The following is a 25,108-nucleotide window of genomic DNA, read 5'->3' on the forward strand; positions in this document are numbered from 1 at the left end:
AGCACAGAGATGAGTCCACTGTCAGAGGCCATAAGAAGATCATTTGTAACCTTCACTAAAGCTGTTTCTGTGCTGTGATGAGCTCTGAAACCTGACTGAAACTCTTCAAATAAGCCATTTCTCTGCAGATGATCTGTTAGCTGTTTGACAACTACTCTTTCAAGGATTTTTGATATGAAAGGAAGGTTGGAGATTGGCCTATAATTAGCAAAGACAGCTGGGTCTAGAGATGGCTTTTTAAGTAAAGGTTTAACTACAGCCACCTTGAAAGCCTGTGGTACATAGCCGATTATTAGAGATAGGTTGATCATATTTAAGATTGAAGAATTAATTAATGGCAGGACTTCTTTGAGCAGTTTTGTAGGAATGGGGTCTAAAAGACACGTTGATGGTTTGGAGGAATTAATTATTGAAGTTAACTCAGAAAGATCAATTGGAGAAAAAGAGTCTAACTTAACATCGATGGTACTAAGAGTAGCTGTAGATGATATTACATCTGTGGGATGATTATTGGTAATTTTTTCTCTAATGATAAAAATTTTATTTGTGAAGAAGTTCATGAAGTCATTACTAGTTAACGTTAAAGGGATTGTTGGCTCAGTAGAGCTCTGACTTTTTGTCAGCCTGGCTACAGTGCTGAAGAGAAACCTGGGGTTGTTCTTATTTTCTTCAATCAGTGACGAATAGTAACATGTTCTGGCTTTGCGGCGGGCTTTCTTATAAAGCAGCAAACTATTTCTCCAGGCTAAATGATGATCCTCTAAATTTGTGACACGCCATTTCCTCTCCAGCTTACGAGTTATCTGCTTTAGGCTATGTGTTTGAGAATTATACCACGGAGTCAGGTACTTCGGATTTGAGGCCTTAGTTTTCACAGGAGCCACAGTATCCAGAGTCGTACGTAGAGAGGAGGTAAAATTATTAACAAGATAATCGACCTCTGTTGGAGTAGCGTTCAGATAGCTGCTCTGCTCTATGTTGGTACAGGGCATTGAAGATGATAACAGTGGGTGGATTATATTCTTAAACTTAGTTACAGCACTTTCAGAAAGATATCTACTTTGATAAAGTCTACTCTCTACTGCTGTGTAATCAATTATTGTAAATGTAAATGTTATCAGGAAATGATCAGACAGCAGAGGGTTTTCAGGAAACACTGTTAAATGTTCAGTTTCTATGCCATATGTTAAAACAAGATCTAGAGTGTGATTAAAGTGGTGGGTGGGTTCTTTTACAGTTTGAGAGAAGCCAATTGAGTCTAATAACAGATTAAATGCCATGTTGAGGCTGTCATTTTTAGCATCTACATGGATGTTAAAATCACCCACAATAATTATTTTATCTGAGCTGAGCACTAAATCAGATAAAAAGTCTGAGAAATCAGACAGAAACTCTGTGTAAGGCCCAGGTGGATGATAGATGATAACAAGTAAGACTGGTTTCTGAGTTTTACAGCTGGGTTGGACAAGGCTAAGCATCAGGCTTTCAAATGAATTAAAAGTCTGTCTTGGTCTTTTGTTAATTAATAGGCTGGTGTGAAAAATTGCTGCCACACCGCCCCCTCGGCCTGTGCTTTGAGGTTTCTGGTAGTTAGAATGACTCGGGGGTGTTGATTCATTTAAACTAACATAATCATCCGGCTGCAACCAGGTTTCTGTAAGGCAGAGTAAATCGATTTGTTGATCAATTATTAAGTCATGTACTAACAGAGACTTGGAGGAGAGAGACCTAATATTTAATAATCCACATTTCACTGTTTTACTCTTTGGTTCAGATGTGGATACTGTATTGTTCTTTCTTTTTGATTTTTTATGTTTAAATTGTTTATTGGTGGTTTTTAGTTTGTTTTTTGTCTGTTTGGGAGCTGACACAGTCTCAATGGAGATGGGTTTTTGGGGGGGTAGCAGGAGGAGAGAAGCTGCAGAGAGGCGTGTAAGACTGCAACTCTGCTTCCTGGTCCCAACTCTGGATAGTCATATTTTGGGGGGTTTAATAAATTGGTCCATATTTCTAGAAATGAGAGCTGCTCCATCCGAAGTGGGATGGATGCCGTCTCTCCTAACAAGACCAGGTTTCCTCCAGAAGGTTTGCCAATTATCTATGAAGCCCACATCGTTTCTGGGACACCACTCAGACAGCCAGCAATTTAAGGAGAACATGCGGCTAAACATGTCACTCCTGGTCTGATTGGGGAGGGGACCAGAGAAAACTACAGAGTCCGACATTGTTTTGGCAATGTTACACACCGATTCAATATTGATTTTAGTGACCTCCGATTGGCGTAACTGGGTGTCATTACTGCCAACATGAATTATGATCTTACTGTATTTACGTTTACCCTTAGCCAGCAGTTTTAAATTTCCTTCAGTGTCTCCTGCTCTGGCCCCTGGAAGACAATTGACTATGGTTGCCGGTGTCTCTAGCTTCACATGTCTGAGAACAGAATCACCAATTACCAGAGTTTGACCCCCGGCGGGTGTGTCGTCGAGTGGGGAAAAACGGTTAGTGGGGAAAAACGGCACCCCTATGTTTACCAACATCCCCATTCTTTGAGATTTCAGTACTGGTAAAATGTGCTCAAATTTCCCAGTTTTGGTTCAAATGTGAGCAGCCGCATTTTGTATCATCTGTAAACCTCTCAAACTTTTCGTTGGTAACCTAGAAAGAAGAGCGTTACAATAATAAATGTGCAAAGACACAAATGCATGGACAAGAACCTCTGCAGGTCAAGTGATAAAACTTGTTTGATATTGATGTTCCTTAGGTGATAAAAGGCAGTCCTTGTTGTCTCTTTCACATGAGACTTGAAGGAGAGCTCCTGGTTGAACCACACATCCAGGTTCATTACCAGTGATGGGAATAACAGCATTACAAGTAACAACATTACTTACAGCGTAACTTTTTTCAGTAACGAGTAATCTAACTAATTACTCTCCAAAAGTTGATTCTGTCCATCTGGACGTAGCGTTTTGTGGGAGAAACTAACTAACTAATTACTATTTCTATCGTTATAACGCCGTTACCGTTACTAACAAGAAAATGCGGTTTGGTCGCGTTACTATTTTTCAATAAACAGATGGTTGAAGCTGTGTTCAGCTTACCACACGTAAGTAATCTGGGCGCTACAGCTTTAAGCAGCTGCGTGCGCTCCCGCGGACGCAATCACTTTCCTGCCGACTATCACTTTTTAGCACAACACCTGGAGCTAAGGGGCAAAACAATCGCACGAATGCTGCTGTTTGACTGAGGAACAATAAAGTAGTCGTGGTAAGCCAATCACACGACCACTTTAAGATGACAAAGCAACGAGGTGATATATACCAGTTTTTAAATTGTGTTGACGGGCCAAGTAAAACCAGAGTCATTATAAACATATACACGGTGTTTTTTCCTGAATAGTTTCGTCACTTTTAACGTCTAAGGACAGCGCTAGCAAGCACTCTATGACCAAAAAATTAAAAAAAAACAAAAATCAACAAACAGCCCGTTCGTGTTGGTGGAAAAATGTAGCATGTCAACCAATCAAAAAATGATAGGGCAACATGACATTTGGATGTTTAGGAAGAGGGGGAAGTTTTAGGAGTGATGGCGAGAGAGAGAGAGAGAGAAAGAAAGACAGCAGAACAAGAGAGAGAGCGAGTTTTGAGATGTGAGAGATTTGTGACGTTTAGCGTGTTTGAAGTGTGTAGTTAGTTTGTTGTGTTGTCTTGTGTAGTTAGTGTGTAGTGTTGTGGATAGTTTTGTGTTGTGTGTCAGAACAATGAGGCGACTGCTGTCTCCAGGTAAAAAACAGGAGTGATACACCTGCTGCTGTCAGGCCTGCAGGTATCAGGCTGTGATGTTCTCCTTTATAGTGGACAGAAATTATTTTTTTGGAGTGGCACAAATAATTTGTGTGGCATCTTACTGAATGCAGAACACCTGATTGTTATGTAAATAGTTTGAAATGGTTATTTAAAAAAGGGTAAAAGGTAAATGGCTGCAAATAACTTTGTTGTTTGCAAAACTTGTACATAGGATTTTAAAATTGACAATTTATATTTGCATTTAAAGTTATGAAATGTGATTCATTAAACAGGTTTGTGATTGTTACAGTAAAAAATATTACTTTTTCTACTCGGATTTTATGTTTTTTTTTCTGATTTTAGATCAATTGTGTTAATACAGTATGTCAAAATGAAAACATAATTGTAAATTCAGACATGTGAGGTTGTGCTGAAAAGAATGATACCAAACAAGGCAAAGTAAATAGTTTCTAAAGGTGAACTGTAGCGGTAAAATCAAAAGTGGTAAAAATGGCCAATTATACCCTGGACCCCAGAGGGCTAAACATTTTTTTTAAGTAACGCAATAATTACTTTTCAAGTAATTAATTACTTTTAGAATCTTGTAACTCAGTTACTAACTCAGTTACTTTTTTGAAGAAGTAACTAGTAACTATAATTAATTAATTTTTCAAAGTAACTTGCCCAACCCTGTTCATTACCTTGTCCCTGCAATTTATGACAATGTCATCAATTTTTGTGATCCATTGACCATCAAATCTGTCTTATCAGTATTAAGAAGCAGGAAATTATCAGATAACAAGCCCCTAATTGTAAATGGACAAATTTCTATTTTAGACAAGTCAGCATAGTTTCCAATGTTTAAGGAACATAAAGCTGCAGGTCATCAGCGTAACAATGAAAGTTTACTTTTAAAAAACGTAGAAGAAGACAAAGAGGCAGCAGATACAAAGAAAACAGCAATGGGCCCAGTACAGACCCTTCAGGGACCCCATGCCTCACAGCACAGATCTCAGAGAGATCAATTTTTAAAACTAACAGTCTGAGATCTCCCACACAGGTAGAATCTCAACCATGATAATACATTTGTACTAACACACATGGAGATTAAAGCATCTAATGACTTCAGCAGAGAATTCTTGCTTCAAATCCTCATTGAAGCTGTTGAGAAAAGCCCTTCAGAGAGCATTCTCCTCCCCACTCTGGATCGTTCTGTCAGGAATGCAAAGTCAGGACTTCCTATCTACCTATGTACCTTCCTGTGTTCATATGACTAACACAAACACTTTCACAATGCTAGCTGGGCACTGACAGAGTTTCTCACAATGATCCAGGGTCGACTGAAGCTCAGCTCCTCTGTTAAGTAGCTGCCCTGACAAGGCTGATCAGCTGCAGTTGGCCCCATGGTGGGAAAAACTCTCCAGGCCTGGTGTCACAGGAAAACCCGGACACACACGCCAACAAGTAAAGGCGGAAATGAGTGACCGAGAGAGAACAACAACAAAACACAACATAGACATAGGCAGGTCAACCGGCACAGACTGCGGACCATGACAGTCACATCATCTGCGTTCAGTCCAATAGACAATGGTTGTGTTGCAAAAGTGTGTCCTATCGCCTGTTCCTAATCTTTTATCCTTGACCTCACTGAAGTTTTCATTGAGTCCAAGGAAAGGTAGATAGTGAAGTGAGGTACATTTTTTAAATAATATTGCACTACTAAGCATTTGCACTAGTAAGTGCTTAATTCATCATTTATAAAGCATTACTCCTCCTTGGTATTTATATATTTTTTAAAATTTGCCAGGTCTCTCTTGGAAATGAGATTTTAAATCTCGATGAGATTTTTACCTGAATAAATAAAGGACTAATAAAAAAAAAAAAAATACAGATGTTTATTCTTGATTGATAAGCTCATGGTATCATTTAGAAAGTCTAAATAGGTGATTAGTAAAGTATTCAGATCTCATTGTGATTGTATTAATAAAGGTTTTAGAAATACTTATTTCATAGTGTAATTCACAGTTAATTCAGGCAGTTGCTAGTTGTAAGTTAAATATTTTGTGTGATCATCTAAAATGAGGACTATTTGTGCCTTGTAAAGGATTTATAAATGAAAATGAAAGTACTCAAAATTCAAACAAGTATGAGCTATCTTTACAATAGAAAACTGACATAGACAAAGCACATAGAGATACAGAACATACAAATAATTATTGACAGATGCAAAGATAACCCGCCTGAAGTTTGCAGAATACTGACATTAAGGTAGTTGAAATATGAATAAGGTAATCACAATTCAATAAATCATTACATATCTGGGAATCCAGGAAATTGTCTCTGGTGTGTTTAAGAGTATGTAATTTTCTTTAATTCATTCCTGAGGTTCAGTCCTCCCCTTGTTTGTAAGTCAGTTGGCTAGCTTTACTCAGACAAGTGAGGGTCCAGTCAGGTACAGTTAATTTAGGTCCAAACTGTAGAATGAAATAGTAATCTGGGTATCTGGTGCTGTGCTTTCAGAGATGATTTCAGCTGAAATAAAAGAAGTACTGGATGGTCTCCTTCTTCTCATTCAGTGAAAACTCAGAGGAGCTCTGAGTTCTACATCATCATCAAGTATAATCAAAAGTTAATGGGCGTTTCTATTAAACCCCCCAGCATGTAAAAGCCTGCATTAAATCAGTAAATATCAATATTACTGACCATAATGAAAATAAAATCTAAATTTTCAAAATATATTTTTGGTACAGGAATTCTTGCACAGTAGTCTACCTTTTTAAATCCAGGGCGACTTCTTTTTTGTGTTTCATTTTTATATATTATATTTTAAATGCAAAGTGAAGGTGTTTGACCAAAATGAGACCAAGACTACAATAATGTTTAAAATATGCCAACAGATTTGAATAACAAGGCAAAAGGCTTTTAGTATAAATGTATTATATACAACACCAAGCATGTATTACTTATACAACTTCATAGTTAGTGATGACACGTGACACACTTTAACTTTCCAGAACATAATTTGGGTAATAAAACCGAAGCCTTATGTTCTCATTCATTTACCCTGTTGAAACCTACACAAGCCTTTTGTCATTCACTCTCTCTCTCTCTCTCTCTCTCTCTCTTACACACACACACACACTCTCTCTATCTCTCTCTCTCTGTCAGCATCATGGCAAAACAACAGAGGATTAACTGGAGCCAGGGATTTTCGAGAATTACCCTGTTCTTATAATAGTCTGGTCTTTGCAAGAAGTGTAAAAGTTTAAAAGTAGCTGAATTTGATTCATTTAAATAAATTGTTGCTGTAATTTATTAGTTAGTTATTACCAGTGACTGCAGAAAACATTGGGACTACCCGAAAATGAAGCCAAAACGTCGCTATCGCCTCCTGGTGTCTGGCTTCAGTATAGGTCAAAAACCCCGCCTCCTCTACGTTAGCGGAGGGCACTGGGGTCAGACTAAAATAAAAATAAAATAAAAAAGTTCTCCTCTGATTTTCCCAAAGATTTTGTTTTGCATTATCAGTAGTTCTCAACACGCTGATTTGTGTTCAAGGGGTGTCCTTTCTCATAAGTTTGATTGTAATTACTACCATAATGCTGTTAAATTGGGGTCCAACGTCAACGTAACAGCTTTGACTGACAGCTGCAGTCACAGAGAAACTTGCCTATTTAATAGCAGATAGAGTGGGGATACTGAGAGGTCAAGCGTTTACTTTCCAAAACCACGACCGACTATTTCAAAATTATAGCTGAGGTGGACAAACCTACCGAAGGACCCGAGCTTCCCGCCGTACTTTTTCGGTAAATTAGGCTAATCCGTAACTAATTCACCCTGATTACAGGAATCAAGAGAAAGTCACCAGGATGCTCAGTCACTAACTAACGTTACTGTATAAGGATTATGTTATGTTAAGGAGAATAATGGATTGCATTTATATAGCGCTTTTCTAGGCACCCAAAGCGCTTTACAATTCCACTATTCATTCACTCTCACATTCACACACCGGTGGAGGCAAGCTACAGTTGTAGCCACAGCTGCCCTGGGGCAGACTGACAGAAGCGAGGCTGCCATATCGCGCCATCGGCCCCTCTGGCCAACACCAGTAGGCAGTAGGGTAAAGTGTCTTGCTCAAGGACACAACGACCAGGACAGAGAGAGCAGGGGGATCGAACCGGCAACCTTCCGGTTACATATCCCCTGAGCCACGGTCGCCCCGGATTACAGTAATACAGGAGTATTATACTGTAAGAGCAACAAGCTGGACTCTCCTAATGTGCAGAGCTGATTATTAAGGAAATAAAAGTGACGTAGCAGTATAACCCAAGAGATGGCAATAGTGCAACATTGTTGGATGCAAGCTGCCGTTAAAAACGAAAGAAGAAGAAGAACACGCACGCACGCACGCACGTACACAAATATTTCCTTCCTCCTAGCTGAACGCTTTCCAACATGGCTGCTGCTGTACAGTGAAGCATTAGAAGTGTGTTTATATGGAGAGAAAAGGGTAATTTTTTCAGGATGTGCAGAAAGACTCGAAAATGAGGAAAGGTGAGTGCTTATAGATTAATAATGTACACCGACTCAATGTGATGTGATGAATATTGAAACGGCGAAGTGTAGTTTAAACAACGCCTGTGTTGCGGTAGCATCTGCCTTTGAGATGAAGGTAAGGAGATATGTGGCCTGATAACAGCTTTGCTTTTAAAGAAGATAGAACGATTAAAAGCTCAAATCGAGACTAGTTTTGTGATAGCTGTTGTTTACAGCAGAACTTTTCATTTATAACTAATGTGACTTACGACTTGTCACTTTGTATTCGAGTCGCGTTTGTTGACCTTTGAGAGGTGCTTGTGAAAACACCCACTATTGTCGTTCTCCACGATAAGATTTTCATTGGTGCGAAGTATTGTGATGTGACATATTGACATGCTTTTACAGCTTTCATGCTGGAACTGTAGGCTGGGTTAGTGTTAGGGTTATGCTTTAAGTACAGCTCTCAAGGTGTACGTGAGCTTATTCATACCCATTCTATAAAGTTGCTAGATCCCGTAAAGCCATACGACAAATAAGAGTTTTCACTTGTTTTGCGACGATTTAAATTTAAGCCAAATTCAGAATTCTGACTTTTTTGTATTTTTCCGTCTTTCTCTGTTGGTCATATTTGTGTCAAAGCGATCGTTATGTGTGGATAAAATCTACCAAAAGTCTTTGAAACCGCCAGGTACGGTTTAAGATGTACTTCACAAATAGGGGAAAATGTTGGCAGAATTCTTTTTAGCAATGCCTCACTGCCACGGCTTCTCATTAATGGTCGTATAGGAGCCTATCCCAGCTGACTTTGGGTATGTAGCAAGGTACACCCAGGACAAGTAGCCAGTCTATCACCCAGGCAGAACTGAAGATGTTAACATTTTCAGTGCAAGTCTTGACAGCATTAGAAATGAGTATATCAGAGGGATGACTCAGATTGAGCAATTTTGGGACAAAGTTAGAGAGGCAAGGTTGATATGGTTTGAAGATGTACAGATGAGGGATTGGACAAGGGATGTTGAATGTGGATTTGCTGGGTAAGAGAGAAAGAGCGTACATGTAGTGGAGGAAGACACGAAAAGGGCTCTGGTGACAGTAGAGAATGCAGGGAGGCAGATAATTACTGTGGTGACGCCTTAAATGGTCGCTGCTGAAAGTGGTTTTACGTAAAGGCTGATGGGATGACCATTTCAGCAGTAGTAAGAGAAGCTGGTTGTTCCAAAGCAGTGATTATGCATTGCTGTGGATGTGGACATGCACAGCTGCAGAAAACACAGGTAAACACTCTTTCCATTGTTTATCCATAGCATCTATGGAGACAAGCTTGCACAATCATAGATATTTGGCATGCATGCAGAGATGAGTGCTCACTTTTGTCATTTGCCTACATGTTAAGTTTCACATCAAGCCTAAGAATAAAAATAAATTACGAAAAAAGTATGATGATGTCAGTATCAAGGAGATGCAGTATACGTAGCAGGAGTTATTTCACAGCTACTTGGCAAGGTGAATCAGAGGTTCTCTGATAAACACCTAAATGCCTTCACTAGCATGTAGGGTCATGGGCAATATATAAATTTTTTTCCACGTACAATGGTTAAGTTGGCTATCTCGTAACCATCGAGTACAAATTGCCATGGCAATATTAAGGTGTCTTCATGTAATTCAATGTGAAAAATTTTTTTTCTCTCTCACACGCTGGGAATGCATCACTAATTCCCCCCCTCCCAACAGGAAAACGTTTTACCTGGCGCACTCTGCTGAGCATGCGTGTTTATATACTACCAGATAGGGAAAAATTTGGCGACAGCGGGAGTGTCAGACGAGCGAGGGAGTGACACTTGCTGGCATTTGGATTTCACAGGGATGATGCAGAACAAAATGCAATAATTTGAAAGAGAGCAGTACCACGAAAGTCATCCACTGCAAAATGAAGAATGTTTTAAACTCTACATGTCACCATCTCCCATAAACCAAAGAAAACGTTTAAAAAAACCAGCTGTGATACCCTGGACTGTTCTTGGTCAGTCGTTTTAATAGTTACTATAGTTACTGCAAATTGAGGTCATCACATTTTTTATTTTGCAATTTTTATATGTTATAAGCACAAAAGATCACCCTTTTATTTTCAGTTGTTTTATTCAATTATTGCTTGATGTCCTTTTTTGTTGCTGTGATCTTTAGTTTGTTAAAGGTCTGGTGCTGACCACAGAAAGAGACTTACTGTGACAGTATTGTCATTTGTGAAAAACTTGTGTGTGGCACTGATGGTTAAAAAATGGTTAGGATAAAACATTTAAATTGATTCAAATGTTTTGTATTCAAAGTAGAAAAAAAACCTTGAATGGTCAATTTGAATGAGTATACCAGTGCAATTTTAGGCACTATATTCATCCATCCATCCGCTTCCGCTTATCCTTTTGAGGGTCGCGGGGGGCGCTGGAGCCTATCCCAGCTGTCATAGGGCGAGAGGCGGGGTACACACTGGACAGGTCACCAGTCTGTCGCAGGGCTAACACACAGGGACAGACAACCATTCGCACTCACATTCATACCTATGGGCAATTTGGATTAATCAAATAACCTATCCCCACACACTGCATGTCTTTGGACGGTGGGAGGAAGCCGGAGTACCCGGAGGGAACCCACGCAAACACGGGGAGAATATGCAAACTCCACACAGAAAGACCCCGGCCTGATGGTGGAATTGAACTCAGGACCTTCTTGCTGTGCGGCAACAGCGCTAGCCACCGTGCTGCCCTGCACTATATTGTTGAAAATAATATTTATTTTTGAAGTGTATTATTGCTATATGTGTCGTGATGTAGCCAAAAAATATCGTGATATTAGATTTTCCTCATATCGCCTGCCCTACTAGCATGTTTCTTCTCTTCCCATTAGTTTCGAGAGATTTATTTATACAGTGCTTTTCTACTCATAGTGACCACTCAAAGAGCTTTAGACTACAAGTCACATTTTAATCATACATACAAGGCTTACTTGTATACACTTAAAGCACTTTATGTACCTTACAACCAATCAACCAACACCAACAGACTCAACTAACTAATCCATGAGGCCAGTACTGTTGTGGCTGTGGAGCTAGACTCTCTGATGGCGGTGTCAGAAAGACTGTTGCTGTCCAAGTCCAGGGAATATATTGGGCATTCCTTCACGCCCACTTTGATGTGCTCCCTTCACCCTTCAGTCTGTCTGCCTGTTCGACTGGCTCACCACTCTCAATTCTTTGCCAACGAGATTGCTGACTCTGGAGTTTACTGGGGTTTTTTGTGTCAGTTGAAAGTGCTTATGTGTTCAAAGTGAGTAGATTCTGGGGTGCAGTCTGCTTGTCAGTACTGCTGTTATGCTAACACTGGGTGATGTTTCCTGGATCTTATACACCAAATGACACCAAGGTGTTATTCATGTCATCTATGTTGATGACATTCCAGTTAGATATACATTTTTGTTCATGTCCTTTGCATTTTATTCACAGGGCTCTGCATCAACGTTATGACGCGATTCCTGTGCAGCACCTGAGGAAGTAAACAAAACCAGATATCCCAGAGAGAGTTCTCCACTTTTCTTCTGTCACACTGGCAAAGGACGCAGTGCAGGAGGTCTTAACAGGCAGAGAACAAAGGCTGCACCTTCCTGCTTTCTCTCCTAGCTTTCTCTCTTTCATCTTAGCCACTTGATCTGCAGCTGCTGGAATCCAAGATGTGTAGCATCTAGAGCTGGACTTTCTGTGGCAGAACTGACAGAATTTGCCAGATCTTTGCCTGACAAGGAGCAGAGCATGTAGAGTGGTTGCGGTTGCCATGGAGCCAAGGGATAAGAAACAGGTGAGTCTGGTTGCTTAGATTAGCAAATGCCTGTGGAACTTAAATGTTTCCTTTGTGGATGCTGTTTTAATAGACAGCTACCTTAGTATTTAGAGTGACCTCAGGAGATTAACTGGCTTGCTGTAACATTGTCTACCATGGGATCTTGTTTTTCCAAGGTTTTTTGCTTTTTCAGAGAGAGCAGTTTTTCAGCAGACCTATAAACAGAAACCACTGAAACCAGAAGTGTGTTGGATACAACACAGAGACGTATATGTGCAAATTAGTGCTAAGTAACAGGCTAATAAAATATCAGAATTTTGCTAACTCAGAGTAAGTGATAACATTTTTGCCTTAAAGTGAAAACGAAACACTAAATGTTTAAAGGCTAATTTGCACAATGGAGCGCTGCTTTCAGAAACAGACACAGATGTAACACTGTCTGTGTAGCTGGATGTAAGAAATAAGTGCTTGAAGTCAACTTTTTAAAAACATGTTCTCTTAGTACGGAACGTCATGTCACCGGATTGGGTGGTTGTTGATGTCAAGACTCACATTAGTTTATTTTAGGTAGCTAGTAACAGAACCAATAACTCAGGGGAAAATAAAGACAATACAACTAAAAATCAGTCTAAGGGGATCACTTTTGTGCTGCCCCTGGCTGCAAAAATGAGTGCAAAATCCGATTAGCACTATTTTATGCAATAAAATAGTCTCTCTACCTGTGCATCACACCACAAGAATGTTTCTTGCAGAAACACGATTGAACATGCTGACATCCCTCAGCATGTCTGCAGGAAAAAAAACCCAAAACAAAATCTCCACATCTATCCTTCTATCCTTCACTTCCATTTCGCTGTTCCTCGTTTCTAAAATGAAGTAATCCAGTCAGTGAGATGACACGAGAGGAAAAAAAACTTTCCAAAAAGTGTGGCATCTCCTGGGAGTCTCAGTTTTTTTTCTGGCTTTTTTTTCCTTTTAAATCCCATTTTCCCTGCACACGTGCTTATGGGATTACCGGTCGTGCTTTGGTAAGAAAGATAGTCATATGGTGTGATGTGCATGTATTAAAGCTGTTTTGTTGTAAACTAGATTGATGTGTGTAGGAAAAGAGAGACTATTTTATTGCATAAAATAGAGTTGATCGCATCAGCTGATTGGTACAATCGACTAGATGAGGAAAAATCATTTTCTGAATCAGGGTTGTCGGTCTGGTGAACCACCTGTCACCTGACTCAAACAGGCTCTTCTCCACACAGTCCTCATTTATAAGGTGCATTACAAGCCCGAACGTTATGGTTAACAGGTGGATTTCCCTGTTTCAGTGCAGAGTATGTCCTTGGTTTTAACATAAAACTGATCGTTGCAGCAAGGGACAACAGAAAAGTGTCTATTGACTGCAACCAACCCACCTGGTGACATGTTCTTGTTCTTCTAGGAGGATGATGCTGTGACTCTGGGCCTTTCAACTGGCCAGGCTCTTGTGAAGCTCCGGGACCAGTTAAGCAGCTTGCTGGAACAACATCAGAGAGTTGCATGCAGACGAACATCTGTGTTGGTACGCACACACTTGTGTCTACACTTATGCACTTATACTTGTACGCACACCCTTGTGTCTACACAAGTGTATATATATATATATATATAATATATATATATATATATATATAAGAAGGACGCAACCCATAACGGCAATGCTCAGTGGCTAGTGGATCTGAGGGCAGACCATAGCGACCTCCCTGAACAGGGTCCGGTAACCATCCCAGTGGCAGACATCCAAGAAAGGGTCTCCAGTATGAAGAGTTGGACAGCACCAGGACCCGACATGGTTCACGCCTACTGGCTGAAGAAGCTGACTGCACTCCACGAGCGTCTGGCAGCACAAATGAACCAGCTGCTAGTTAACGAGAGACACCCGGATACCCGGTCGGACGGTCCTGATCCCCAAGGACCCCAAGAAGGGACCGGTCCCATCCAACTACCGACCAATAACCTGCCTCAGTACTACATGGAAGCTCCTGTCAGGCATCATATCGGCTAAGATGAACAGGCACATGGGTCAATACATGAGCGGGGCACAGAAAGGGATTGGCAGGAATACCAGAGGCGCAAAACACCAGCTACTGGTAGACAGAACAGTCAGCCGAGACTGCAAGACCAGACTGACCAACCTGTGCACAGCCTGGATTGATTACAAGAAGGCCTATGACTCAATCACCATCAAGTGCGGGATCTACCAAGGAGATGCTCTGTCCCCACTGCTGTTCTGCATAGGCCTGAACCCCCTCAGTGAGATCATTAACAAGACTGGCTACGGATACCGACTACGAAACGGAGCAGTTGTCAGCCACCTCCTGTACATGGATGACATCAAGCTGTATGCCAAGAGTGAATATGTGTGTGTGTATATATAGATAGATCGATAGATAGATATCGATCTATCTATCGATCGATCGATATTGTTGTGCTTACTTTCTTTTGTTTTGGGACATTTCCATAGGAACAGTGGCAAAACAGCTTCCTTTACCATGGTAATCGTCACTCTTGTGTCCATTGGCCGGGTGCTGCCCTCACTCTGCTGGTGGTGGTGGGACTCGTCTCTTGCCATGGTAGCCAGCCAAAGGGGAGGTGTGTAATCTCTTTTTGGGAATCATCAATCAATCAGTCAACCTGTTATGAGCAATCACTTGGTTATAGTGGGAAGAAAAACAAATCCTTTTTAACAGGAAGAAAAAGGGAGGTGAGGGAGATGGTGGTTCATGGTCACCTGATTGTACCGTAACTGTAAGGTTTATCATAATGGAAAATCTGAAGCCCAGTCTTAAAGTTGAGAGAGGGTCTGTCTCCTGAATCCAAAATGGGAGCTAGTTTCATGAAAGAGGAGCCTAATAGCTGAAGACTCTGCCTCCCATTCTACCTTTAAATACCAGAGCAGCCACAAGTAAGCATGCAGTGTGATTGGGAATCGGATAATAAGGTACTATGATGGGGCCTGATTATTCGAGACCTTCTTCTCCCAGAATCCTAAGACATGCAGTTCTCCAGTCTCTTTGGCTTTGAGTAGCGCATTGATGCTTTACAACAGGGTTACTCAACTCGATATGGCTGAGGACCACATTTGAGGAAAAAAACACAAATGAGGAAATTTTGAAAAAGGCTGATAGCTTGTGTTGATATTTTGATAGCTCCATTTCAGTTTCCCATTATATATTTTTAAACATCTTCAGCAGCATAGTTAGAAACTTTCCTATCATCCAGACAAATGGACGACATATCGTTTTATTGTAAACAGTTTCTAGGAATAGACTGACCATATTTTTCAGTTCAACTAAGTTTTATTCAATTTATATAATAAATAATGTTTAGTGCCAAGTCACACTGTCTCAGTATTTCTGCTCTTTTAGTGTGAACACTTTATAAAATGCATTGATTCTATTAGCTATTAGCATAGCTACAAGGCGCAAACCCTCAAATGTTGGAGTAGTTCAGAATTTAAAAAAAACAAATACAAACTGATGCTGTAAGGGACATTTTAATGTTTAAAATGGGCAACACTGGCATTTTATAAATCTACATGCAAGTAATTTAAATGTCTTATTATGTGTTGCATAGTGAGATAAGCTGGTCAGTACAATAATACCATAGTTTTCAGGTGATGTCAAAACTACTGGGACACGGCAAAAACAATACTGCTGTTTTTACTTTTAATACTTGTTTGCCCTCCAGCCATCCTTTAAATGTTTTCGAGTTTAACTTCACACTTCATGCCAGAAAGTTGCTGTGCTATCGAATGCGCTTATCACTGTTTATTTACAGTTGCCAGAAGGCTGTAGAGCATTATGCCAATATGTGAGCACACCTCTCCTAATCCTGCCTTACAGGCAAATTGCACCAATCCCTGCTTCTCTAGGGCACCGAGGCTGTCAGTTGTGGCTCTTTTAAACTGTAGAAAATGACATAGGTGCAATAACCTGACATTAGAAAAGTACTTTGTTAGCTTTACTGTTATGACACGACATTAATGTGACAAATTAATACTACCAGAACTTTTGTTTTGTGTGGTAATTTCTTATTCTTCACCTCCACACGGCGGTATTACTTACCCATCCAGATGAAAAGTCTACATAGCTGTCAGTGCTTTGAGAGCTTTCTTCTTGGCAGCAGTGTAACATGAGGGATTCTCTACAAGATAGCATCCTTTCCAAAAAAAAGCACTGGTTGAAATTCTAGTTAGTTTGCATTAAAAATGTTTAGCACAGCAAGGTAATTGAGAAATGTATCTCCCTCGTCCACCATGATGAGAGATATTTTATCACTGTATTCTTTGATCTTTGATTCATAGCTGTGGTCTTCTGTCTTCACCTCCACAGTTCTGGTATAGAGCTCCTGAATGCCGCTGCTCTCCTTCTCCTCTTGGTGCTGAACCTCTGTCTGGGTGGACGCCAGGAGAGACTGAAGCGAAATGAGATGATATGGCGCCTAAAGGCCATCATCACACAGCTCAGTGGTGAGTAAGGCTCATGACTTCATTACTGCAAACACAGAAGAATTGAGGAACTTGTGTTCTCTGTAAAAGTCACATTTGTTTGTTTAGTTTTGTTTGTTGTTGTAGTTGTTTTTTGTTTTACCTTCTTCAAAACCTATTTCATTAACAAGAGTTAGTCTGTCATGTTAGTTCTTCTTACCCTATTTTGTTCTCTAAATGAATCCTCACTTTTGTAATTCATTATCCTAGATTACTTGTCAGCCTGTGTTGGTGAAGTGAAATGGCCTTCATCTCTCTACCCTGACCTTTACACACCCTCATCCCCATCGTGGTCCCTTCACTGGACCTATCGTGACTCTCAGCTGGTTAGCCTGCCTGTCAGTCTACTGGTGGAAGGAGATATCATTGCTCTGAGACCTGGTCAAGAGGCCTTTGCGTCACTTAGAGGCATTAAGGTTAGTCTGTATTTAGCTGCATTATCGTAAACTGTAGTATACTTTTGTAAGATAGTATCTAATATTTATGAGTAAATAACAATTTTCAAAAGCTTTAAAAGGCAGCATGTATCAGAATTTGTATCAGCAGCTTAAACCAGTATTTAGGTATTAGACACAATCTCACCCGGTATTTCCTCTGCTGGTAGGAATAACAAGTACATCAACTGGAAGTTTATCAGCCACATTTAGACAAAACTAATCCATTGTTGTATGATATGTGGTAAAAAGGATGGACAGGATATTTATGTTATTAGTTTGTGTAAAAAATTCTATTTAATGCATTGTTTTTTACACTGTTTATGAAAATGGAGGCAAAAAAATAAATGGTTTTACAGGTGGAGACCTCTGACCTTTTTTCCCCTCATCATCATTTTCTGACTGGGTGCTCTGCTGAGTTTTCATCTTTTCTACTGGAAGCACGAGACGATACCTGTACCATACACATGTTTCACAGGAGGTCCAACTCCTCTAGGATGGCACATCAGTACTTGGTTTTGCTAAAAGGTTTGCTGTGTCTTGCAGCATAGTCTCACGACTGTGGTTGACAGTGCAGCAGACAAGCAGTTAATCTAGGAGAGCTGACAGGGCCATAGAAGGTCCTTAACCTATCAGTAAGATCAGTATCTGGTATCTCAGAAATTATAATTGTTCTATTTTTTTTTTCTTTTTCTTTTTCTTTTTCCTCCTCAGGATGATGAACACATTGTGCTTGAACCAGGAGATTTATTCCCACCATTCTCTCCTCCTCCTTCACCACGGGCCAATGAGAAAAGAGGACCCCAGAGCCCCCAGCAACACCGCCTCTTCAGAGTGGTCCGTACACCAGTCCTGGACACGATAAGGTAGGGAACATAGCCGTGTTTTTTTGTTTTTTTTTGTTGTTGTTGTTTTAAACCAAATGTTGGAATTACTTCTAATATTCTCAAATATCATAAAATGAATGTTAAAAGTACTATACAGTCTTTCATGTACATATGCATTTTCTTGGTGGGACGGAAGCGAAACATACATATGACATTCACATTAGGTTAACATTAGGTTATGCACATTAACGCACCAGTGTGCTGTTTAAAAGGGTCAAAGGGCAAATCTTCATGTGCCCACCATAACGAAAAAATAAACAGCGAAGTTACTGTTCTCCAAAAGGAGCACTGCTTCCCATTTGCAGTTTGCTAGGTAACCCAGAAGACTGTCGATAAATTTATTTGTGCCCGAATGAGACCACAGTACAGCTGTTTAGTATAAATGAACATTATTTAATCTGTGAAATTATAGTGGCAGTAAGTATAACTTTGATCCTGTTATCCTGGATCTGCATCCAACTTGAGTTAATTTTCTTCTGACCTTTTTATTATCAAAAAGTTGCTTCAGCCAACAGTACTGCAACTCAGTCTGTGGTTTTTGGAAAGTAAATATTAAAAAATTGCGCTTTTTCTCAATTGTGACATTTTATTTGAACACTGGCTTACGCTCGTACAGCTATACTGTAGGGCTGTGCGATATGACCAAAATCTCATATCCCGATATTAAGACATCTATCGTCCGATAACGATATAAATCACAAAAATGTAACATTTTCTGTAAATTCTGTGAATGTCGGGCAGCTCGACTTGCGTGAAGTGTTTCCAGCTGGGCGTCGCGTACCTGGAGTCGAGTGTTTTAACTGATGCATGAAACGATACATTTTTAGACATAGGTTGTAACGGCAGCCGTTTTCTTTGTGAGTATTTATTACACAGCGTGCTGCGGGGAAAAGCCTGTTCTAACGTTTGAGTCTAAGGTTTATTTTTTAGCACCTGACGGCTCTTTTTTGCTTTTCATCCGTATATACTCTGCATCTTTCACGTGATTCAGTTTATTTTGAAAAGTCTCAACAGGATCTTGAGCTTTATTGTGAAAGGTTTATGTGGAAAATAAACAAGCGGACACAAGGTGGTTTTACCGTCGTTGTTGCTAACGACAACGCATAAAAACAAGCGCTTGTCCGTCTGTAATGTGGTTATATTAAATATAAGAGAAAGAGAGAACTTTAGGAAATTAATATAGCCACTACAGTGACCATCAAAACGATGAAAAAATATTATACAATCAATATCAGACTCTACCAACAAAAAGGCTCTCAAAACAATATATATCTGTGAATTTTTGCGTGTATTCTTGTAACTTTTTACCCCTGGCTTTGTGTGTTCATGTTCTGTTGTTTTGTATACTTCATCTGTTCGTATGTTGTATACTCATTATTTGTTAAATAAAGTTTAACAAAAAAAATAAAATAAAATAAAATATTGCCGTAAACAGTTTATTTTGCGACACCACGAAACAAATGATAGCGTAAAATGAAACGATAGACGTTTTTATATCGTCATCCGATATATATCGTTATATCGAACAGCCCTACTATACTGCTGTCATGTGACTATGATGTAATGAAAAGAAACCATAACATCTCACAGATGAAGAATGATGAACATAAGAAGATATAGCAGAGTATCAGTGGGAATGAATGGTAATGGAAAAAAGTTGTTAAACTTTGGTAAAATCATTTGTATTTCTGTCTGTCTTTTATCCAACAGGAACAATTTGGAGTTGGCACTGTCTCGCCCAGTCACTGTGCTCGATAACGAGAGATTTACTGTGCAGTCGGTCATCACCAAGCTAGTCTGTCCTGTTGTGCTGGTGAGTAGTTAGTGTGTTCTTCTGCAATGTATTTGAACATGAACATGTAAATATGTGGAGTCTTTGTCTCACGTATATGTTTTGCTCCCCTCCTCTAGGTGGCATTCCTGCTGGTTAACACTATTCGCTTTGCTCTTACTGCCCCCAGCCTCACTCCTAGATGCTACAATTTTGTTCAGCTTCAGGTAAAATAATTCAAAGCAGTAAATGTGCAGACAGCAAAGACTGTAATGTATTAGTAATGTAGGGACACAGCCAACCAGTGTGTATGTAAAGGTATTTTTTGTGATTACTATTGATAATAAACTTCCAGAACAGTTTGTTCTGTGTTGGCACCAAACATAATGATTGTACTAAGAAAATACTTGAAAACGAAAAAGACTGGACAGAAATGTGTGTATGACTTGTTTTTTCAGCTAATGGGTGTTCTGCCCATTTTGCCCCTGCTCTTTCCTATTATGTGGGTGCTGGTGAATGCTTATGGAGAGGCCAGGGTCCTTGCTGAGTTCAGCCGTGTGTCACCAGCTGGCCTGGTGAGGGACATACACACAGGGACAACACACACATAACATGTAATGTAATGTAACGTAACATGCAGTGACAGGAGAAAAGGCTTCAGTTATTATCAGTGATTATTTTTTTGTTTATTTTTTTAACTTTTAGTAACAGGTCTAAAAGAACACATGACAGATATTTAACTTTGAATCTGACAAAGTGATATATCAAGCTGTAGTCTGAACATGAACTTATCAGAAAATCTGCATTCATGAGTTCATGACATGTTCATATCGAGAGTATTCATACATTTGTCTTTGTAGTCTAATACCTGTTTGCTCTGAATCAACAATCATGAGGATAAGAAACAGACTTTAAGCTGTGCAGATGTTTACATTCATACAAATGTTATTTAATGGCTTGTTATTTAGCAAAAAGATAGAAAATGTGTCGATATGCAAATACTATTATAGTTATACATTAATATATACATACTATTACATCTCAGAAAGTCAGGATGGCATGGAAAAGTAATTGATTCAAAAGGGTAAACTTGCATGCACTGTATAGTGAAAAGTTGAAAGTCTTTATATTTTAATTTTGATGCCCATGGCTTATAGCATCAAAATACATCATGAAAATTTAGAAATAGAGTATTTTTAAAAATCAGTCAAAAAAAGATTTATGCCAAACCCCTTTAAAATGTATTCATTTATTTAAAAAAAAATCACATTTCTGTTAAACAGGAAGTCTGTTAAAATAGGAAAGCACTTCGGTAGTGACATTTTAGAGGACTGGCAGATTTGGTGATTTGGCGGCTACAGACAAACTCTGTTTTGTTATATTTTTTACCCTCTCACTAACTGAATCTATTTGTAGCAGAAGATAAAGCCATAACTGTTATTTATAGAAATCTTCAAACCCCGATAATAACACCAATGCTTTTTTTCAAAACAAGTCCTTCAGGGACACACACACATTTAGTTCTACACACTGAGTAGAACTACAGTGTAAAACTGTTGGAGTAATGCTTTTAGATAGCGATAAATGACTAAATTAAATTCAGTCATGTGTATCAAGAATAACTTTAGTGCCTTCCTTCTCCAAATTCTACTGGAGGAATGGACTTAATTCTTCCAAAATCCATTTCATCAATAGCTTTGGTGATGGAGAACGCTGTCTTTAGCAGTTTCAGTAATGGCTGACAATAGTAATTTGCTTGATAACCCCATTGTTGATACATGTGTTTGTGCACAGATGAGACCCCAATACAGCTGTTTAGTATAAATGAACATTATTTCATCTGTGAAGTTATAGTGGAAGTAGTATAACTTTGATCCTGTTGTGTTGCATCTGCATTAAACCTGAGCATGAGTTAATTTTCTAATAATGGATGATTTTCTCACCTTTTTATTGTCGAAACGTTGCTTCTACTAGCAGCACTGCAACTCAGTCGGTGGTTTTTGAGAGCAAATACTAAGAAATAGGAATATATAAACAGTCTTGTGGTGACATAATGGCTGACAAATTCTATCACAGTAATAGTCAATGAGATCACGCTTTTTCTTACACTCTTACCTGTACTGACAGAAGTTTATCTGTCACAGTAAGGGTAATATCTAATGGCTGACAACAACTCTGGGTGGCCAGTCATAGCCTTTAAAAAAAACATACCCTTTAAGTGTAAATTTGTTTGAAAAGGTGAAAAATCATCTTTTGAGGCTTTGAAGGTAATTTCAACCATTCACCAAATTTTCTTCTGACAAAGGTTCTAAAATAGATCTAAATGGTGCACAGATTAAATCTTTCTAAAGTCAATATTTGGTAGATGTCTAGGTCATATATAGTTTTTTTTTTTTTCCTTTCAAAATGCGATATCAGGCTTTTTTGTGGTGACATGTTTGTGATTAAACAGCAATAACAATACCAGGCTTTGGTCATAAAGATGGAAGTAGTGTGCCTTTAAAGGTTTCAGTAGTTGAACCTGTATAAAGAATGTTGGCTGACTGTTGGTGCATTCCATTTGCAATCAGATGTCAGAATTTGGACTTCAAGTTGGACTTCTAACTCACAAAGTGAGAGCAGCCCCACCAACCCCACATTCTGAATCTAATTAGCAGCATGTAAGTGTTGGTAAAAATGTAAAAATTCTAATTTGGTCTGGTGCAAATTGCAAGATAAAGGTGAAAGCATCACTTTAGGGAGACCAGTGTTCATGGAGTCTCATCAAATATAGGTTGTCCAGTGTTTTTGTGTCTGCTGTTTGCTAAATTCTGATCGTCTGCACTGCACACTGTTTCAGATGTTTTTTTCTTCACTTCAGAAATAACAGTGCACATGCACACACAACCACACACACCAAATCCCACACAGAGGAGACACAGTGAGAGCCTCCCTCTGTGTTTTAACTAAACTCTTCTCTTGCCCTAGCTTGCTAAGTTCTCTGAGGACACTCTAAGCAGCTACACCGAGATGGTTTCCTCCCAGGTATAACCTCATGCTGTTTGACACCCCATTCTCTCCCCCCGCCTAAACTTGCTTGGTTCCCAAATCCACCTGAACGAACCCACTCACTGTCTTTACCCGTTTGTTTGCAACCCCTCTGTGGAACTATTGTACATAGCTCTTGCTACTTTTCCACCTTCCCCTCTCACCCTCAGTCCCACTTACATCTGAATGTCTTACATAGGCATTAGATTCTGTGTCCTTTTTGTTTGCTTTTTGCTTTCTGTTTGTAAATGCTGTACATGTGATTTCCCTCTCTTTGAATGGTTTTGTTTGCACATTATTAGTCAACACAATTTGACCAAGCAACTCTTTGTGTGACTTTACACTCAGATAACTCCCGTTATCATCGAATAGTTACTACTTCTGTTCCCACCACCTTACACGGCTTCTTACCAAACTCAGTCATTGTCTTCTGTTATAACTGGACAGTAACAGTTGTCTGTCTTTATCAAACATTAGTATTTGGCGTTTGAATCAGAAACAATGATAGAAAGTGTTGAGGATAAGAGACAGATGATCCTGAGAGGCACTGACTCTTTGTCGGTCCTTTCATCGCTGCTTTTTTGCTTATACTGCATGACTGGAAATTAGGTTTCCTCTCCTTGTGTCCTCTCCTTATCAACAGTGAACCATGAAAATATTTTCCACTTAATTTCATGAAATAAAGTTTGACTTTGTGTTTGGAAGACATGCTGGCCAGTGACCTGCAGGGGAATTCAGTGAAAGACATTGGCAGCTCAATCTGTTATTTAAACTTGTAGGGAACATGTCTATAGAAAAGTGAAGTGTAGTGGATAAATTTGCATTCACAAAAGAGAACAGGGGTGGCTACTTCTGCTGACAATCTAATTAAGGTATCTGACAGCTTAGTGGGAGTGGAGGATTCATCAAGAGGAAGGTTTCTCTGTTAAACACGCTCCTGATCTGAACCTAATGACACTTCAGATCTCGGCAATACACTTCAGTTCTCTGACATGCAGTGATCAGGTATAACGTTTATGACCACTGACAAGGAAAGTGAATAATAATTATGATGATGATGATAATAACAATAATAATAATAATCACTTTATTAGTATTATTATTATTATTATTATTATCTCTTCATATTGGCATCTTGGTTAGTGGGTGGGATATAGGGGGGGGGAGGCTGTTACGTATTTTTTACTGGATACAGGCACCCTAATCAGGAGTCGAACACCCGACCTGAGGTGCAAAGGTGATTAGTGTTCCTACATGTATATTGCCCCCCCCCTCATAAGACTCATACTTTTTAGTCATGTATTTAAGCATTTAGGTTTTTGATATCTAGTAGTAAGTAGTTCTCTTGATAACTGTGTGTCTGTGTGTGTGTTTTCACTTAAGCAGGAGATGATCCGATGTGTGTGGAGACACCTGGTTGCTGTCCTGAAGGGAAAATCTCAGACACTCTGCTATACTTCTAGCCTTTTACATACACTGGGATCTGTCACAGTGAGTATTGTAGGCCATTTGACAAATACAGTGGGATGCAAAAGTTTGGGCAACCTTGTTAATAGTCATTATTTTCCTGTATAAATCATTGGTTGTTACGATAAAACATGTCAGTTAAATATATCATATAGGAGACACACACAGTGATATTTGAGAAGTGAAATGAAGTTTATTGGATTTACAGAAAGTGTGCAATAATTGTTTAAACAAAATCAAGCAGGTGCATAAATTTGGGCACTGTTGTCATTTTATTGATTCCAAAGCCTTTAGAACTAATTATTGAAACTCAAATTGGCTTGGTAAGCTCAGTAACCCCTGACCTACATACACAGGTGAATCCAATAATGAGAAAGAGTATTTAAGGGGGTCAATTGTAAGTTTCCCTCCTCTTTTAATTTTCTCTGAAGAGTAGCAACATGGGGTCTCAAAACAACTTTCAAATGACCTGAAGACAAAGATTGTTCACCATCATGGTTTAGGGGAAGGATACAGAAAGCTGTCTCAGAGATTTAAGCTGTCTGTTTCCACAGTTAGGAACATATTGAGAAAATGGAAGACCACAGGCTCAGTTCAAGTTAAGGCTCGAAGTGGCAGACCAAGAAAAATCTCGGATAGACAGAAGCGACGAATGGTGAGAACAGTCAGAGTCAACCCACAGACCAGCACCAGAGACCTACAACATCATCTTGCAGCAGATGGAGTCATTGTGCATTGTTCAAACATTCGGCGCACTTTACATAAGGAGATGCTGTATGCGAGAGTGATGCAGAGGAAGCCTTTTCTCCGCCCACAGCACAAACAGAGCCGCTTGAGGTTTGCTAAAGCACA

The 25,108-nt window shown here is 39.4% G+C and overlaps 2 protein-coding genes across 8 annotated transcripts in view; both read left to right on the forward strand.

Annotated features, from left to right (window-relative positions):
* LOC100707149 (carbonic anhydrase-related protein 10) overlaps positions 1–25,108 on the forward strand; it is a 1,009,504-nt gene that overhangs the window by 510,729 nt on the left and 473,667 nt on the right. The window lies entirely within an intron of this gene.
* Positions 8,183–25,108, forward strand: part of tmem94 (transmembrane protein 94) — a 58,465-nt gene continuing 41,539 nt past the window's right edge. For 2 of the 5 annotated variants that reach the window (XM_005465316.4, XM_005465318.4), the window contains exons 1-12: positions 8,183–8,339; positions 11,818–12,166; positions 13,584–13,703; positions 14,646–14,773; positions 16,516–16,652; positions 16,881–17,086; positions 17,819–17,970; positions 19,702–19,804; positions 19,903–19,989; positions 20,221–20,337; positions 22,730–22,786; positions 24,173–24,280. In XM_005465316.4, coding sequence (XP_005465373.1) covers positions 12,143–12,166; positions 13,584–13,703; positions 14,646–14,773; positions 16,516–16,652; positions 16,881–17,086; positions 17,819–17,970; positions 19,702–19,804; positions 19,903–19,989; positions 20,221–20,337; positions 22,730–22,786; positions 24,173–24,280 — 1,239 coding nt within the window. In that variant the 5' untranslated portion in view covers positions 8,183–8,339; positions 11,818–12,142. The remainder of the gene's footprint in view (positions 8,340–11,817; positions 12,167–13,583; positions 13,704–14,645; positions 14,774–16,515; positions 16,653–16,880; positions 17,087–17,818; positions 17,971–19,701; positions 19,805–19,902; positions 19,990–20,220; positions 20,338–22,729; positions 22,787–24,172; positions 24,281–25,108) is intronic. The other 3 variants (XM_005465317.4, XM_005465320.4, XM_005465321.4) reach the window with 3 other exon arrangements.

Source organism: Oreochromis niloticus, linkage group LG8, assembly GCF_001858045.2.
Source record: "Oreochromis niloticus isolate F11D_XX linkage group LG8, O_niloticus_UMD_NMBU, whole genome shotgun sequence".
Lineage (NCBI taxonomy): Eukaryota > Metazoa > Chordata > Actinopteri > Cichliformes > Cichlidae > Oreochromis > Oreochromis niloticus.